At 47.5% G+C, this 15,557-nt stretch overlaps 1 protein-coding gene across 9 annotated transcripts in view; it reads left to right on the forward strand.

The window, feature by feature from the left end:
- Nucleotides 1–15,557, forward strand: part of KANK2 (KN motif and ankyrin repeat domains 2) — a 28,329-nt gene that overhangs the window by 5,495 nt on the left and 7,277 nt on the right. For 5 of the 9 annotated variants that reach the window (XM_007488515.2, XM_007488519.3, XM_007488516.3 and 2 more), the window contains 7 exons: nt 179–1,705; nt 6,598–6,768; nt 7,062–7,167; nt 8,366–8,581; nt 11,180–11,267; nt 12,344–12,563; nt 13,075–13,217. In XM_007488515.2, the coding sequence (XP_007488577.1) occupies nt 179–1,705; nt 6,598–6,768; nt 7,062–7,167; nt 8,366–8,581; nt 11,180–11,267; nt 12,344–12,563; nt 13,075–13,217 (2,471 nt within the window). The remainder of the gene's footprint in view (nt 1–178; nt 1,706–6,597; nt 6,769–7,061; nt 7,168–8,365; nt 8,582–11,179; nt 11,268–12,343; nt 12,564–13,074; nt 13,218–15,557) is intronic. The other 4 variants (XM_007488518.2, XM_056822736.1, XM_056822735.1 and 1 more) reach the window with 1 other exon arrangement.

Here is a 15,557-nt window from a genome sequence, read left to right on the forward strand (position 1 = left end):
TGAGGCCAGATTTGAATCCAGCCTCTATCCACGGTGCTACCCCAATAATGAGTGTTAAGGCAGAGATGAGGAAAGTGGGGGGCAGGGGCGGACCACCCAAAACATAAAGTTCCCTAAGACAGGACAGGACAGGAAATAAATGACACCCCACCATCCATCCATATCTTGTACATTCCAGGGAAGCATGGACCCACGTCCCCCACAGCTTTCCCAGGGAAGGATCCAGAGCCCCCCTACTCGGTCGAGACTCCCTATGGGTATCGGCTAGACCTGGACTTTCTCAAATATGTGGATGACATCGAGAAGGGCCACACGATGAAGCGGGTGAATGTGCACAGACGCCCCCGCCTTGGCTCCCTGCCCCGAGGGACGGGCTCCTGGTGGACCTCAACTGAGTCCCTGTGTTCGAATGCCAGCGTGGACAGTCGCCACTCTGCCTACTCCTACTGCGGCAGAGGCTTTTACCCACAGTATGGGGCGCTTGAGACCCGAGGGGGCTTCAACCCCCGTGTGGAGAGAACCCTATTGGATGCCCGCCGAAAGCTAGAGGACCAGGCAGGGAGTGAGTGCAGCAGGTCACAGGCAGGTGGGCTGGGCAGCCTGACGCCCAGTGCAGCTGGTTCCACGAGCTCCCTGGCTGGGGCTGGGCTCCCCCCACGCCTCTCGTCTACCCACAACGGTGGCACGCCGCTGAGCTCCTCGGGGCTGTCCACGCCTGTGTCACCCACGCCAGGCCACCTGCAGCATGTGAGAGAGCAGATGGCTGCTGCTCTGAGGAAGCTTCGTCACCTGGAGGAGCAGGTGAAGCTCATCCCCATCCTTCAAGTCAAGGTGTCTGTCCTGCAGGAGGAGAAGCGACAGCTCAGCGTCCAGCTGAAGAGCCAGAAGTTCCTGGGTCACCCTGGGACCCGTGCTGGGGTTGGAGGCCGGGGCCGAGGAGAGCTGTACCTAGACCTGCTGGACTCCACTGAACCTTTCCCAGATTTGGACATAGATGGGGAGAAGAAGGAATGTCGCTCTATAGGAGTGGGACCAGAGGATGCCAGCACCCAGAGAAGCGTGGGCACGTGGGTGCGGGAGAGGGACCTAGGGGCGCCCGAGGGCCAGGCTGCCCTGACTGCCAAGATCGCCGTGTTAGAAACCCAGCTGAAGAAGGCCCTGCAGGAGCTGCAGGTGGCCCAGTCACAGCAGCAGTCAGCTCCAGCAGCAGCACCAGCCCACGGTCTCACCTCTGCCCCCACAAGCCCCTCAGGGGGTCTTCCAGAGGCAATGGGGGCACCATCTGGCCGGTACAGCCCCGGTGACTCCCGGATCTGGCCACCACCAGATGGGCCCATCAGGGTAGACACGGTGAAGGTGGTCCAGGTGCAAGGGGAACCCAAGATTGCTGCCAGCACAGCCACAGGGACCCCTGCCCAACGAGCCCAAAGCCTGGAGCCTTCTGGTCCTGGAGGACTTCGAGCCTTGGTGACACGGAGTCCTGAGGGGAATGCCAGGAGCCAACCCTCTCCAGGCGTACACTGCACCCGGGAGGTGGTGGAGACCACCTTCCCAGGCCCGATCATTCCCATCGTCCCTGCCAGCCTGCCAACTAGCACCTTCCATGTGGTGAAGAAGATCAGTATTACCACTGAGCCTTACCGGGATGGGGAGAAGGATCAGGAGACTGCCCCTGGCCGGGGCCCTGGATGCAATGGTCTGACAGGTGAGCCCTGGGGAGGTGGAGTTGGAGGGGGGATAGGGGCATGCCGGTGCTCTGCCTTAGAGCCTTCCTGGAAGTTACTTTTTTGTGGTCAGTCTGGAAAAACCACTTGGATTGGCACTGCCTTTGTATTCCTAGCTCTTGTGGGTCCAAGACAGACTCAGGTGTCTGCCTGACTCAAGCTTATACCTTTGGGGTCTATCCAAGATAGTGTACCAAAAGAGTAGATGGGTGATGGAACAGGGAAAAGAGCAGTATTGGACTGTTGCATGTCACACGAATTAACTTCTTTTGGACTTGAACTAGGAGAAAAGGGTAAGAGATACAGGGGCAGAATAGAATTGGCAAAAGCAAAGACCTTATTTTTTTATTTAAGTTGAAATTTTTATTTAATTAATTAATTTAGAATATTTTTCCATGGTTACATGATTTATATTCTTTTCCTCCCCTCCCCCCCCCAGCCAATGCGCAATTCCACTGGTTTTACATGTGTCATTGATCAAGACCCATTTCCATATTATTGATATTTGTACCAGGATGATCCTTTAGAGTCTACATCCCCGATCATATCCCCATCGAACCATGTGATCAAGGAGTTGTTTTTCTTCTGTGTTTCTACTCCCACAGTTCTTCCTCTGAATGTGGATGGTGTTCTTTCTCATAGAAGACCTTATTTAAAAACAAACAGTTAGCACCAAGTAGAATGGGTTCACCCAGAAGAGAATGAATGAGCTGCCCATTCTCGTTGGTATGCTGTTGAGGGGGACTTATCTACAGGTTGGCTCGGATGTCCTTTGAGGCCCGTCTTAGCTCTGAGCTTCTGTAATGGGCCTAATTTTTGAAAGAGAGCCCAGCAATGGGTTGGTTGGTGGATAGATAATGGGAGCACAGATGTCTTTGGCAGAAGGGGCATCACTGGACAGTTGGGATTCATGGGGAGTGAAGAGGAGCTCATCTCTTCCACTCATTCCATGGAGCCAGTGTGAATTTTTCTTCCAGTCCCATCCTCAGAATCTTCCACTCAGTGGGTTGGGAAGGGACGTGACCCCTGCCTGCCCTGGTCCCAGCTTCCACTTGGGCTAAACTACACATTGAAGATGGAGTGCCCAGGGAGGAAGAAGAGGAGGGAGGAGGAGGAGGAGGCCACAGCTGTGTTTATTTATCTTTCTTCCAGGAGGGAGAGCAGTGTGTTTATCCTGGTCTCCCCCAGGCTCAGTATTTTTCCTGATGGCCTCCTAGGGCTCAGGCGGCTGTGTTCTAGGTCCATCTCAAACAGGCTCAGGCCTAGCCTGGTATCTCAGGTTTCAGATCCTGCTGACCAGTTCCTCGGATTAAGGGCTCTCTGGCCCTCGGCTTCTAGAGGTCATTCAGCTCTTTCCCAAGAAAGCAGATGGAGGCATGTTCTGAGACACCCACCTCCCCAGGCTTCTGTCTTCTGGGTCCTAAGAAACCTGAATCCCATTTCAGCTGTAGCCCGTTTCATGGCGGATGAGGGGATACCCCCAAAAGGGTATCCCAGTTAGGAAGAGAGTGTACGTCACTAGGGAGGCCTTAAGGATAAACGTCAGGGGCCCTGGGTGTGAATCCAGAGTGAAGTCGTGGTGGGGAATATCGATGGAGGCAATTAAGGAGGACTTCCTAGAGGAGTGGGGTTAGAGAATGGCACTTGGAGAGCCCCAGAGGGGTTAGCAAGCATGAACAGCTGGGTTAGGCTCAAACTTCCTAGGCGTTTGGGATTTTTTTCCCTCTTCCCAACAGCTTCCTTCATGCCCCATGACTAATGGGAGCAGGCAGAGGTCGGAGTCGGGGGAGGCGTTCTTAAGGCTCCCAGGGGTAGGGGGAGAAGGTCGGGGGGCCAGGGGGTTCTCAAAGAGCTACAGCTCTCCCCAGGGTCCCCTTGGCGCCATCAGCCTTTCTGAGCTCTGAGGAGGGTGAGGATTCAGAGAAGGGGGGGACCTCTCTGGGAGGGCTGGGCCACACTAGGCTTTTTTCCCAGAATGCCAGGCAAAAAAAAGACAGGCAGCTGGCCAGGGCTGGCCTGCCCGGCCCCTCCCTCCTGAGCACTAGCCTCTGCCTCCTGCTGGACCGAAGGGAGATTCTTGGCTTGAATCTGATCCAAGGGGGTCCGCCTCCCTGTCGGTACCCCTCTCCTCTGAAGGTGCTCTGGGCCCTGCCTGTGTGAACGCTCCATCTTTGCTGACAGATGAGGTAGGGAGCCCGGGCAGAAGCTCAGGACACTCACGAGGGTGCAAAGAGAAAACAAGCCCACAGCCCCTCTCTCAAGGGCTTCATGGTCTGATGGGGAGACATATAAACACAACAGGCACATGCATGTAATTCAACATGTATGCAGAGTAGATGGAAAGTAATCCAAGAAAGAAGACACTAGCAGTTGAGGCAAGCCTGGGAAAAGCTTCCTACAGCAGGTGAGATTGGAGCTCTGTCTTAAAAGGAAGTTGAGGAAACTAAAAAGTTTAGGCACAAAAAGGGATACAAAAAGCAGAATTTGAACTCAGATCCATGAATTCCAAACCAAAGATTCCTCTTGCTCTCTAGCACTGACAAAACAGCCACAGACCACTTGCCCCAGCAGACAAGCATGAAAGGCTTAATTAAATTATTTATAAATGTACAGATTTATAACTTAAACTTATTTAAAAACTTAAAGTCAAAAATAATATTCTCATGGCTAATGTATTTGCAGTGGGATGGGGCTTTAAGTAGAAGACCCAGGTCCTGTTGCTGTAGATGTCTCCACAGTGTCCAAAGCGCTTTCCTCAGAATGACCCTGGGGGCTCAGCAAACGCCTTTATTTCCATTTTGTAACTAAGGAGACTTGGTCTCTGAGAGGTTAAATGACTTGGGTTAGTAGACTCATAGTTGAGAATTGCCAGAATTGTCCTAAAAAGCCATCTAGTCCAAACTCTTCCTCCTGCAGAGGAAGAAACTAAGGCCCAGAGAGGCAGTGACTTGTCCAAGGTCATATGGATGCTAAACAACAGAGACAGGATTTGCAGCCAGCATCATATGGGTGGCTGAGGTAGAATTTGAAGTCAGGTCTCTTAGCTCCAAATCCATTGTTCTTTTCACTGCATTTTACAGGCTATCTGTGGAATCTTAATGACTTCTCTTTTGAATGTCGTTTATTGACTTGTTTCTAGGAGACACAGCTGGTTATCAAAATTTTAAAGTGTACAAGTCCTTTAGAGAGTTTCAGAGAGCCAGGTGGGACCTCCGAGACTGTTGATGGGGAAACTGAGACCCAGAGAGGGGAGAAGGGATTTTCCCAAGTTCACACAGGAAATTAGTGGTATTATTATTATGTCAAGAGGCATAATTATACTAGCTAACATTTACGTACTGCATTAACATTTGCAAAGCACTTTACATGTATTATTTAATGTTATCATCATGATGACTCTGGGAGGGGGTTGCTAGCAGTATCTGCCCTTTCAAATGAGGAAACTGAGGCAGAAGTTAAGGGGTTGCCCAGGGTCCACCCAGGGCAGATGGATGATCAGTTCTTCTGAGCAAAGGGCCAGCATTCACCACCAGCTGCCTCTGAGGAGGAGAGATGACAAAAGGATCATGGGGGTCTAGTTCTCAAACTTTCTGGTCTAAAGACTCATTTAGGTACTTAAAAAAAAAGTCAAGGACCCCCTCTCTGCGCTTAAAGAAATTATTGACTTTTGTTTATGTGGGTTATATCTATCAGTATTTACCATATTTGATATTAAAACTATATTTTAAATGTGAATTTATTTCATTTCAAAACAATGAGCCAAAAATAACAAACATGTCAACATAAGTGATATTTTCATGAAAAATAGTTCCGTCTTCCCAAACAAAAAAATGTAGAAGAGTAGCATTGCTTTACATATTTTTGCAAATCTCTTTCATGTCCGGCGTAATGGAAAACAGCTGGATTCTTATATCTGCTTCTGCATTTAGTCCGTTGTGACATGTTGTTTTGGTTGAAGAATAGGAACAAAATCCAGCCTCACACAGATATGTAGCTGGAAAAGGGAGGAAGAGTATCTTAATAGGCAGAGAATGACTTTGTATTATTGTGAAAATAGTTTTGAACTCAAGAGTCTCTCTGGAACTTCCAGGAATCCACAGACCACCATTTGGGAAGCACGCCTCTCCAGGCCAACTTCCTGATTTTATAGATGAGGAAAGAGGACGAGAGAAATAAAATGACTTGTCTACAGTCACACAGGGAGGGGAGTACACATTGGACAGAAACGGAGAAGCATGTATTAGGCACCCATTGTGTGCTGAGCTAGCTAAACATTTTGCAAATAATTTTTGAAAGGTTATTTTTAGACTTTTTAAAAATCATAGCTATTTTTAAATCACAGTCCAATAATTCTTAAATTAGCACAATATTTTCCAGATCAAGTTGTTTTTCTCCTGATATATTTCATAATTTCTTTTTATTATTTTAAAATTATCTCATTTGATCAAAGGCAGGTTTTGAACCCAGGATGGAATGGGGTGGAATGATGTCTCAGGGCTGGGGAAAAACTGACTCCTTCCTCTCAAAGAGAAATTTGAGTGGGAGTTTGATGGTTCTTCTCAGGATAGAGCCTTGTTTTTTTTATTGTTGTGGTTATTTGGACCCCAGGAGCAGCTGAGGGCAAGGGCAAGAGCCAAAAACTACCCTCAGTTATTCCCTTTTTTTGAGGCAAACAGGATTCAGTGATTTAACCAACATCACACGGCTAATATCTATGGCTTGATTTGAATTCAGGTCTTCCTGGTTCCACTGTGCCACCTAGCTGCCCCCTTAAATTTTTTTTTAATATTTATTTTTATTTTTTCCTTCTCTTATTCCTTAACCATTCTTGACCCCCTCCTTTACTTCCTTCCTCCCTCCCCACCTTCTCCAGCTCCCTTTAGGAGCCTCACCAAGCCTTCAGAGATTCCCCCAGGGCCAACAGCCACCCTTCCTACTCAGACCCTGGGAGAGCCAAGAACAATACCCACCAGTCACAGCTTCTCCAGGGACCAGAGTGGGAAAGTGACCCAGTGTGTGAAGGAAGAAGCTGAGGAGGATTCCGGTAAGGACCCTGAAGGGACAGGGAAGGGTAGAAAGCCCTGGCAGGATGAAGGGCCAAGCTCAGGTACCAACCAGGCTTCTCCTGTCCATCTTCCCTCCCCATTCCTGCCAGCTAGGGCTGGGAGGGGTCCCCTGGGACTAGCACCTTCTCCCCTCCCAGCCTGCAAGAGAGGCCAGCTCCACTGTGGTCCACCCTGCACTCTCCATCCTTCCACTCCCTCCCAACACTGCCGCTGCACAGGGCACACAGTAGGATATGGGCAGGGAGGGATCTGACTCTTCCCTTTTCCCCAGCAGCCATGCTGCAAACAGGGATCAAGTCCATCATGAAGAGGAAGGAGACCAGCACAGACCCTGTGTCCAACAGGAAGAACCTCCAGTTCATAGGTGTCAATGGCGGGTAAGAAGAAGGTTCTGGGCTGTAAGTGCAAAGAATGCTGGTCCTCTAACTCAGTTCCTCCCTGAACTCTGAGGTGCCACCTTCTTCCAGAGGCTCCGCCCTGGCTCCATCAGAGCTGTGTGGGGGTGTCATTAAGGGGGATCATCACCAGAACACAGATCGGACCCGTGGGGAGAAGGGGGAGCAGACAGGTGAGAGGGAAAGGCTCTGAAGACCTCATACTCCGGTGGGGCAGACACACAGCCCTTTAACCTGCCACATTCTTCAAATGAAGCTTTGTCACTTGGTGATCTTCCCGTCCCTTGGCAGCTGCTCCTTATGGGCACTTCCATCAGCACACCTATCCAGGAAGGACCTATCCAGCGTGGTTTGCCTCCACTACCCCCAGAGATGACCATGCCTTTCAATGGCTTTGATGCTTCCTTTATTCATTCCTGCAGTAAACACTTATTAAAAACTTGTTGTTTAGATAAGACAGAGTCCCTGCCTTTGGGGAACTAAGGATTTAATAAAGGCTAAGACCCAGGGGTAATGAGGTAGCACAGTGGATAAAGCACCAAGTCTGGGGTCTAGGGAACCTGGGTTCAAATCTACCCTCAGATACTTCCTAGCTACGTGGCCACACTAAAGACCTGTGAGCTACAGGATTGATACTTCTGCCCTGGCCAACTCATTTAAGTGGGAAAGTTTCAGAGTCATTTCTGACCTGCCTCAGTCAGGGACAAAGCAGTTGTGACTTCCTCATCCAGGAGTTCCCGATGCTGATGATTTGAAGATCCAGCGTAGTTCAACAGAAAAAAGGGGAAATGAGGAGATTCCAGGCAGAAGGGAAAAGGGACAGACGTGAGTGCGTTTGGCGCGAGTTTCAGGGACGGGACAGAAGAGTCCAGTTTGCCTAGAGCGTAGCCTGTACAGGATGACAGATGTGAGGGTAGCCGGAGGTCGCGTGGCATCAGATGATGGAGAGCTCAGAATGCCAGATGGAAGAGCCTGGTTTTGACTTCCAGGGCTTAGCACAGTGCCTGGCGCAAAGTAGGCGCTTAATAAATGTTGACTGACTGATTGAGCAGCAGGGAGCCCTTGAAGGTTTGGGGGCAGAGGGATGTGGAGCCCAAAGCTGAAGTGCCCTGGGGCTGGAGGCTTCTCATTCCATCTGTGCGCGGCCATCCATCCCTGACCGGCCCTCCCTTCTCTCCAGGTATGAATCCACTTCATCTGAGGATTCCAGCACGGCTGAGAACTTCTCGGACAATGAGAGCACCGAGAGTGAATACCATGAGGCCCACGAGGGGCTCCCTGGGGCCGGTGGCGAGGGAGGCCGGCCTAGAGGCTTCGTGGCAGAAGCCACTTGGGGAGGCAAGGCTGGGACCATACAGAGGAAGGAGCCTGCGGCAAAGGCAGAAGATGAAATTAGGTAAGTGCCTCTCAAAGATACAGGGACTGAGACAGCGGAACAGCTTCTACCATCCTCAACACTCACCCATTGATGGCAGCTGTTTAGAGGTGGTTGATTTAAATGGCAGACCCCCCCCCCCGCCCAAAATAACAACATTAATAACTATGCCAAGTACATACCTCACTGTGTCGATTACCACCATTAGTAATTGATGGGTTAGGACCAGCCAGGTGGCTGTGGCTCAGTGAATTGAGCCAGACCCAAAGATGGGAGGTCCTGGGTTCAAATTTGACCTCAGACACTTCCCAGCTGTGTGACCCTGGGCAAGTCACTTGTCCCCCATTGCCTAGCCCTTACCACTCTTCTGCCTTGGAGCCAATTCACAGTATTGACTCCAAGATGGAAGGTAAGGGTTAAAAAAAAAAAAAGAATTGTATTGATTAGAAACTAATAAGTATTGGTTCCAAGGCAAAAGAGTGGTAAGGGATAGGCAGCTGGGATCAAGTGACTTGTCCAGGGTCACACAGTTGGGAAGTGTCTGAGGTCCAATTTGAACCCAGGACCTCCCATCTCTAGGCCTGGCTCTCAATCCACTGAGCTACCCAGCTGCCCCCTAATCAATACAATTCTAATCAATACTAATTGGATTCTAAGACAAAAGGCAAAGGTTTTAGTGGGTAAATATAAAGAAAGAAATTCAAGGGTTAAGGGTTGAGGATTAAGCAGCTTCTTTTTTAAAAAAGGTAGTGTAATTCCCATTAAACCAAGCCCAGTCCCTCACACCTAAAAGTAAATTCGTTTATCAGATCCTGCTCTCTGAGAGAGATAGAATCCCCCACTGGGGAAAAGAGCACTCCTGGAGGACAGATATGATGGTGGGTCATTAGGAAACTAAAGACTTTTTGTGGAAAACCTCCTATTACTAATTGGGTGAAAAATGGAGACAGACAGAAAATGCTTTACAATTTCAGACATATCAGTATGTTAAGAGATGCATGGAAGTATTCAGATGTGTGTGTATAACTGGTAAAAGGAATAAACAGTCCCCAAGTGTCCACCCTAGCTGCCTTTTCTTCAATAAAGCGGTTTAACTTTAAAATGGCCATACATTAACCTCGTAGAGAAAATTTCAAATGGAGTGATGAATCACTAATTACTGAAGGAATGAATTTGGGTGGGGTTGCTGGAGTTTGTGGCAAGTCAGTTTACAAGTATGGAAGAAACAATGGCCTTCCACGGAGCTTTCTGGTACCTTAAACTGTGTATCTGTGCCATGTAACTGAGGCCATGCAGACATTTTCCTGGTGTAGATGCCTTTTTGCCTTGGGACCTTGAGTGTTTCATGCAGATTGCCTTTTTTTTTCCTTTTCAGTATTAGGCAATTTTTGTATGTTTTTTTTTTTTCTAACTCAAAAGGATTCCTCATCCCCCTGCCATATCACTGATTGGCATACAAAAACAAGTCCAGATATTGTTTGTATCTTTGTTATCTTCCTCATGTATTCTGGCTTGACTATGATTAATGGAAATGGTGTCAGATGCTGAAATGTATTCTAACCGATGCACACAGCAGACTCAACAGGGGACAATCTCTTGCAAAGTAATAGAACAAACGTAATATGCATAAAACAAATATAAGTCACTAGGCTTTAGTCTGTATAAAAACAAAGTGGCAGAAACCATTTCTCATGTGGCTGCATAAACTGTATTTTATATCTGATCTCTAATGTAGCTTACTGGTATTCTCTTCCTTAACCAAAATGGATTCATTGTTTGTTTTTTTCTTTTCAAAAGTTGTAAACTGGGAGAGATACTAGTTTGGATAACATTCTGAACCATACAAAGAAGAAATCCTATTGTTGATCTAAATAAATTATTTTTATTTGAAATGAGGCGAGGGGAGGGTAGGAGTCAGAGCTCAGTAGTGGGTGCTGATATTGTCTGTAAGTCATAGGCATCTAGGGACAAGTGGGAGGGGGTTGGGCTAGTTGTCAGAAGCCCTGAATTTCAGTCAGCTTTGTCCCTTATTAGCTGTGTTTGACTGCAAAATCAGGCAGATTCTCTGTAAAACAGGGATAATTAGCTCTGTTCTGCCTTCCTTGTTTGATAGTTGTGTTATGGCACCAGGAGCTCCATTTATTATAAACCCTAATTCCATTTGGGCAACTAAGTGGCACAATGGATAGAGTGCTTAGCCTGGAGTCAGGAAGACCTGAGTTCAAATCCAGCCTCAAACACTAGCTGTGTTCTCCTAGGCAAGTCACTTAACACAGTTTGCCTCAGTTTTCTCATGTGAAAAATGAATTAGAAAAGGAAATGGCAAACCACTCCAGTATCTTTGCCCAAAAACTCCAAATGGATTTATAAAGAGTTGGACACAACTGAAAAAACCAATAACAAAAAAGATCCCATTTGCCACGTGATCTTTCACCCTTCCCTCATCCAAACTCACTGTCTTTTTCTCAGTCTCATGCCCCTCAGTATGAATCTAAGTCCCCAAATTCTTCTTCTGGGACCTGGCTGTCATGGAGGGATTGCAGTGCCCCTAGATAAGTCCAGCTGGGAGATGGAGTCCTGGCTTTCTCTGACTCTACCTCAATCTTTCAATCCTGCCAGATTGGAGCTGAGCGCAGACCTAATCTCTGCCTGTCTGACCCTGCAGAAATACCTGGAGAGTCCAGATGCCCTCACGGAGAAAGAGATGGTATGGAGGGCAGGGTGCAGGGGATGGCACGGGGAGAGGCACAATAGTCTCAGAGAACAAATGCCCAGAGGTAGAAATGACGAGGATGGGTGACCTTGGGCCCCTCATCTCTGGGCCACAGTTTTACTGTTTGGCCTTGAGGACCTCTGGGGTTCCTCTTGGCTCTGAGGTTTTATGGTGGTATAATGGGAAGAGAGCCCGGCTAAGACACGGGGGACCACCGTTCACAGCTCAGCTTTCGTGTTTACTAGTTGTGGACGCTTGGGAAAGAGGGAGAATCACTTTGGCACTTAGAACTGTGTGAGAAGCATATTAGAAAGCAATTTTCCTTTTGAGTGTCTTCTTGATTCTATAAGAATGTTCTTGTCAGAGTAGTCCTAATGGTTAAGGTTGCCCCAAGTTGAAGTCAGTCTTCTTGTCCCTCTTCAGTGGGCCTGTTTCTTCATCTGTAAAATGAGAGGGGTGGGCTAGAACCCTAAATCCTGTGTGCCTTGGATCCTACTGATAGGGAAATTCAAGAGAGGGAGAGGAAAGAGAGGGAAAGAGAAAGAGAGAAGGAAGGGGGGAGGAGAGAGAGGGAAAGAGAGAGAAAAGAAGAAAGGAGGAAGAGGAAGAGAGAGGGAGGGACAAGCACCATGCACAGCAGTATTAAGTTGAAGAAAACCAAGAAATCTTACCTAGCCTAACCTTGGTGGTGCTCAATGCAATAGCACCGGGAAGTAGAAGCTTTAACTAGCCAGGACTTATCACCATTGGCTACTGACTGCCTGCATGACCTTGGGCAAATCCTTTCCATTCAGCTTTACCATATGTAAAATAAAAATCATCCCCCAAAATAAAATTTAAAATTTTTAAATTAAATTTAAAAAATAGTATCCCAAGTCGTTCCTACTTTTAAATCCCATGAACCCTTAAGGGACTGTTCCCTGTGCAAAACCCACCCTGACCTGTCTCCTTTGCACAGCTTTACCCCAAGCCAAGGGTCATAGGAGGGGAGCCTGGGTACTTACTTCTCTCGGATCCTGCCACATTCCAACCTCTGTCTTCCCCCCTTCCCCTTCCACCATGATGCCCAGAAAGCAGCATACAGCACCGTGCTTCAGGACTGGCTGAAGCTCTCCTGCCACAAGGATGCACACCCAGAGGTGGTCCGAAGGCACATGGTCACCTTCCGGGCCATGTCGCCCCAGCTGCTCCAGTTCATCGTCAACATGGCTGATGGCAATGGCAACACTGCCCTACATTACACTGTGTCCCACTCCAACTTCCCTGTGGTCAAGCAGCTGCTGGACACTGGTAAGACCATCAGCACCATGGGTAGAAGAGCACCCTGTGGGCAGGGTTGCCCCGGCCTCTGTTTGATGTCCAGTGGAGGTGGTGAGAGGAATTCAGAGAAAAGCCCAGCAGTGGCGGCCACAGAGCCCAGGCAGTAGGGGCAGGAGGAAGAAAGGAACAAAGGAAGAATAGATTTAATACGGCCTGCCAGGCCCTGAACTAAATGCTTTGTCTTACAGACCCAGCTCTAAAACTGAGACAAGTGCAAGTTATAAAAAGGTTCAAGAACTAATGTTAAGGGGGCAGCTGGGTAGCTCAGTGAATTGAGAGCCAGGCTTAGAGACCGGAGGTCCTGGGTTCAAATCTGGCCTCAGACACTTCCCAGCTGAGTGACCCTGGGCAAGTCACTTGACCCCCATTGCCTAGCCCTTACCACTCTTCTGCCTTGGAACTGATACTTCTATTGATTCTAAGTCAGAAGGCCAGGGTTTTAGAGGTAAAAAATCAATTTATTTACCCCCTCTCCCCCCAGGCCTCTGCAATGTGGACAAGCAGAACCGAGCCGGCTACACGGCTATCATGCTGACTGCATTGGCAGCCTTTCGGTCAGAGGGAGACATGGACACCATTCTGCAGCTGCTCAGACTCGGGAATGTCAACTTCAAAGCCAGCCAGGTGCGTGGCCATCCCATGAGAGTTTAGGAGATTTGAGGAGGTGGATGGAGGTGGGCGGCACACAGAAGCCTTTGGCCTTTCTAGCAGGTAATACAGTGAGTGAGAAGAGACCCAGGCCCCTCATTTTTACAGAGAGGGAAACTGAGGCCAACGATGGAAGCCTCACAGCAAGTTGGTGGCACAACTGGGACTCACAGCCATTTCTCTCTAACTTTCCATCTGGCTTTCCGTTCCACCGCATCTGGTTCTTCTAGGTGGGATAGTAGATGGGTTTTTGGAGAAGTGGGCAGGTGTGTGCAGCAGGCAAAGAGAATGGAGATGAGACAAAGTGGGGAATCTAAGACAGAAGGGAAGGGTTTAAAAAAAGGCGTATGTATGTGGGAGATCGGAGGTCGGGCATAAAAAGACGGCAAAGGAAGGAGATTAGCTAATGAAGGGCTTTGAATGCCAAACAGGATTTCGGGTTTGATCCTAGAGGCAATAGGGAGCCAAGGAAGTTTATTGAATAGGAGAATGATGTGATCAGACCTCTGTTTTAGGAAAATCAAAGGATGATAGAGTGGAGTATAAGCAGAACCGCCAGCTATTACAGTGGTCCAAGCATGGGATAATATGGGTCTACACCAGAGTGGTGGTAGTATCAAAGGAGAGAAGGAGATGGAGTCAAGAAATGGTCCAAAGAGAAGCAGCTAGGTAGGACAGTGGATAGAGCACCAGGCCTGGAGTTGGGAGGACCTAGATTTAAATATGGCCTCACTTTCTAGCTATGTGACCCTGGGCAAGTCACTTAACTCCATTGCCTAGCCCACTTACCACTCTTCTACCTTGGAAACAATATTTATTGTTTCTTATTGTTTATATTTTATATTGTTTATATCTTTTTTATTTATTTATTTGTATTGTTTATTATTTTTTGTTTATTAATTATGTAATATATATTCCATATTATATATAAATTAAAATATAATAATTAATTATATGTATATATAATATGCAATTAATTAATTGTATATTAATATGTTTATTAAGATACAAGGTAAACGTTTTTAAAAAAAGAAAAGAAATGGTCCAAAGGTGAAAAAGACAGGCCTTGGCAACAGATTTGACAGTTGTTGGTGCAGGGAGGCAATTTGAGAAATAGTGATGGTTTGAGGGTGATATCTAGGTCTCAAGCCTGGGGAACTGGGATGATGGTGGTATACTTGAAAGGGACAGAGAAATGTGGAAGGAGAGTGTGTTCAGAGGAAAAGATCATAAGTTCTGTTTTGGGTAAAATGAGTTCAAAGTGTCCAGTCTGAGATTTCTGAAAGACAGCTGGAGATGTGAGATTGGAGGCCAGCAGAGAGATTAGGGCAGGAAAGATAGATTTGAGAATCATTAGCATAGAGATATTCATTAAGTCTATAGCAGCTGATGAAATCACTAAGGTATAAAGGGAAAAAGAGAAGAAGGCTCAAGACAAAAACCTATACAGTATCCATGGTTAGTAGACATGACATGGACGCAGATCCAATAATGGGGGTTGAGGAGCAGTCAGACAGGTAGCTAACCAAAGAATGGGGCCTCAGAAACTTTTCTTCCCTACAGAAGAAAGTATGAAGAAGAGGGTGATTGAAAGTCTCGGGCTACAGAGAAGAGTAAGGACTGAGAAAAGACCGTTGTGTTGGCAATGAGGAGATAATTGGTAATTTTGTAGAGAGCAGTTTCAGTGTAATGATGAGATCGAGAGCAGGATTCTAAGAGAATGAGAGATCGATTGTAGATGGCTTTCTTGAGGAGTTTTGCCACAAAAGGCAAAAGAGATACAAGACAATAGTAGGAGATAGAAGGATCGAGAGAGGGTTTTTTGAAGATGTGTGCAGGTTTGTGTGCAGTAGACAAAAATTAAAGATGAGTGAGAGAATGGGGATGACAAAGGGGGCAATCTGGAGGAGGTAGATTGAATGGGATGACTTGTACAGGTGAAGAAGTTTGCCTTGGCAGGGAGTAAGGCCATTTTTTTGTGTGAAATTCAGGTGAAGGAAGACATAGTGGCAAAAGGTATCTGAGTGATTGGAGATGTAGAAAAGAAGAGGGAAGTTATTAGCAAGTGGCCTCAAGAGGCAAGATTCTCTGCTGAGAGAGTGTGGGGATGGGGAGCCATGGGAGGTTTGAGGAAGGTTTGGAAGAGCCATTGTGGAGTGGGATAGTGAGTTGATATGGGAAGTAGAGTAGGATTACCTTGCAGCGGTGAGAGCCCAGTTGGGGTTATGTAATTTCAATTTGTAGTGTACCCAGTCATCGAGTTTTCATGATTTTTCTCCACCTTTGTTCAGTAACACATGTAGGATGGAAGATAGC

Source organism: Monodelphis domestica, chromosome 3, assembly GCF_027887165.1.
Source record: "Monodelphis domestica isolate mMonDom1 chromosome 3, mMonDom1.pri, whole genome shotgun sequence".
Lineage (NCBI taxonomy): Eukaryota > Metazoa > Chordata > Mammalia > Didelphimorphia > Didelphidae > Monodelphis > Monodelphis domestica.